The sequence below is a fragment of the Frankliniella occidentalis genome, unplaced genomic scaffold (genome assembly GCF_000697945.3).
Source record: "Frankliniella occidentalis isolate FOCC.00 unplaced genomic scaffold, Focc_3.1 Scaffold19, whole genome shotgun sequence".
In the NCBI taxonomy this organism is placed as follows: domain Eukaryota; kingdom Metazoa; phylum Arthropoda; class Insecta; order Thysanoptera; family Thripidae; genus Frankliniella; species Frankliniella occidentalis.
Window position 1 is genome coordinate 407,789 of NW_026267149.1, and position 2,601 is coordinate 410,389.

Genomic DNA, 2,601 nt, shown 5'->3' on the forward strand with positions numbered 1-2,601 from the left:
CCGTGTCCTTGCGGTGCGATGCAGTCCATGACGCCCGCATTACGGTGGTTGCCATGGATCTGTCTCCGCGAAGACCTCCCCCCTTCCTCCCCCCCTCCTCTCCTGCCCCCGCGGCACCTCGGCCCGCTGCGCTGCGCTGCGCACCGACCCACCCGCATAGCTGTCGCGCCCGCCGCCGCCTCGCCTCGGCCGCCCTGTGAGGCGGCTGCCCCCTGAGCAATCCGGCGAGGGACGGGGGAGGGGGGGGACTTCCCCCTGCCCCCTTCAAAGGGGCCCTAAGAGTTCTCTCACACACGACTTAAGTGACTCACAATACGCCGTTCGTTGCCGGTCTGTCGGTGATCACTGCTGCCATCACTGCCCCCCGCCCCCTCTTTCCGACTTCCAGTGGTGGCAAGTTGTTGTGCTTGTGCGTGTCTGCGTGCGTGTTCCCTTCATTACCCCTGGTCTGCGGCGCAACTGAAAGTAATCCAGTCAGTCAGTGCCGAGGGGGGCGGTCTTTAAAATATTTGAACTTCCGAGGGAAGCCGTCCAAGTACCGAGTCTTGGCTGCAGTTAGCGGCAGTTGGGACGGGAAGGGAGTTTCTTAGAACGTCCAGGTACAAAACGTAACAGTTACTTCCTTTATTCACACAGAGTACGTAATTCTACATAGCGCAAAGACATTTTTGCAAGGATGATTAAGTTTTCAATTAGGTCGAGGATACAAAATTTACTCACATTTCTTCAACAGATTTCCTCTTTGTAATTACATATTATTTAAGGATTTACTCTACCACACAATTCCTAACTTGTTAGAGTTTCTTTATAACTTGAAGTTTAAACACTTAACAGCTAATATGTGAAACCCCATGATACACCTGATGAGAGTGGATTTGCCCGGTGTCCACTCGCACACAGGTGGGCTTTCGAAAGCGTTCATGGAGCCCACTAGGTCCGTTTGGTTCAACACGCTGAACAGCCAAAAAAACACTTAAAAGAGCTGAGTACTATGCAAGACTTAAACGAACATAGTGGCGATAAATAAAGCAGTAGAAGTTTGTTAATAAATTTTCCTTACAGTATCAATAGTAATGTTTTTTCTTAAAGTTACCATAAACTATTAATAAGAATCAAGACCACTACTTGCTACTTGAATAATAACGGGTATAGATAAATTTCTTTGTTAGATCAGCAATTTAAAACGAACCGCTAATTTCTAGTAGTAAGGTTATGCAATATCTTCGCGTATAACATTTGTAATATTCGTCGTAGTATTACGACAACCGAAGTTATTTACAACAACATGACTTTCGTTTTCCGAGTGTCCCCGAGCTGCTGTCATCGCCTTCCCGCTGAGCGGCCGGTCGCCTGCCCGCAGCACTCTGACGGCGTCCCCTGACGGCGTCCCCTGACGGCGTCTCCCCTGACGGCGTCCCCTGACGGCGTCTCCCCTGACGGCGTCCCCTGACGGCGTCCCCTGACGGCGTCCCCTGACGGCGTCCTACTACACCCTCTTAGCGGCCCTTGGCGGCCGTCTTGACGCGGCGCTCTTCCTCCAGCATGGAGCCCTTCATGACGAAGGACAGGTGCTGGAAGAGGCGCGACCACGCCTCGTGCATCTCGTCGCTCCACTGAGACTCGAGAGAGGGCCGGATGGCCTGGATGAACTGCGGCCCGATGAGCTGCAACAGGAGCGATGTGCATGAGGCGGCCGTGTGGAGTAGGGACGCGCGCGACGCCGCTACTCCGCGCGTAGGCGGACGCGGATGCGGGCGTCCAACCGGGCGGGGTACTCACGTCCACGTATCTCCTCTTGGCGCCGTAGCCCACGTGCTTGCGGCCCAGGTCGCGCACCAGGGTCTGCAGCTTCTCGGGCTCGTTGAGGCGCGCCACGGCCTTCTGCACGAAGGCCATCACCCTGCGGTCAACAGTGCGAACGTGAAGGGTGTCGGCCGGGTGCGGGGCGGGGTCGAAACGGGTCACGGTCTGCAAGTATGTAGATGACCTACCTCAAGGCATGCGCGCGCAGCTGCTTGCTGTGCTTCAGGTCCTCGAGCTCGATGCCGTTGAACGGCATGAACACCTCCTGCACGTCCGGGTGGGTCTCGAACAGGCTGCGGGAGGAAGAAAAGCAACGAATGAGTGAGAGAGAAATAAAGTAAGGAAGTCCAAGGGCAAGGCGACAATCGCTAGAGGGTGGCACCAGTCTCAAAGAAAAGGTAGGTTAAATATTTACATTGTTGTCATCGTTGGTCGTTGGTGAATGTTTTGTCGAGATTCCTCGTGAACCTAACCTTCATTTTCTGACGAACTTCATAAGGATTATTGCTATAAGTATTCCTGCCGAGACATTTGCAGGGTTAAGACTGGCATGGATTGTTATTTGTTGGATAGGTTCGAGTGGATTTTCTGGGCCTCCCGTTTTGGCTGATTTTTTCGGAGGTGCCTCCTCTCTGTGAGGTGAGACGAGATCCATCCATATGAAATGTTTGGTTTCGGCAAAGCTTCAACTCCAGTGGTGCGATTCCTTCGAAAGGTAAGTGAAAAGAGGTGTAAAACATGGCGTAATTGTTTTCATTCAGTGCAAGTGGCCTATGTCTCAGAGGACATGTATTACTT

General features: G+C 53.1%; 2 protein-coding genes across 3 annotated transcripts in view; both read right to left on the reverse strand.

Annotated features, from left to right (window-relative positions):
- Positions 1 to 2,601, reverse strand: part of LOC113207776 (trypsin I-P1-like) — a 44,467-nt gene that overhangs the window by 11,726 nt on the left and 30,140 nt on the right. The gene's annotated exons all lie outside the window — the stretch shown is intronic.
- The window catches only part of LOC113207769 (cytoglobin-2-like), a 97,459-nt gene continuing 95,467 nt past the window's right edge, over positions 610 to 2,601 (reverse strand). Inside the window, exons 3-5 of the mRNA XM_052264440.1 lie at positions 1,992 to 2,096; positions 1,780 to 1,900; positions 610 to 1,664 (exon numbers count right to left, since the gene is read on the reverse strand). Coding sequence (XP_052120400.1) covers positions 1,497 to 1,664; positions 1,780 to 1,900; positions 1,992 to 2,096 — 394 coding nt within the window. The 3' untranslated portion in view covers positions 610 to 1,496. The remainder of the gene's footprint in view (positions 1,665 to 1,779; positions 1,901 to 1,991; positions 2,097 to 2,601) is intronic.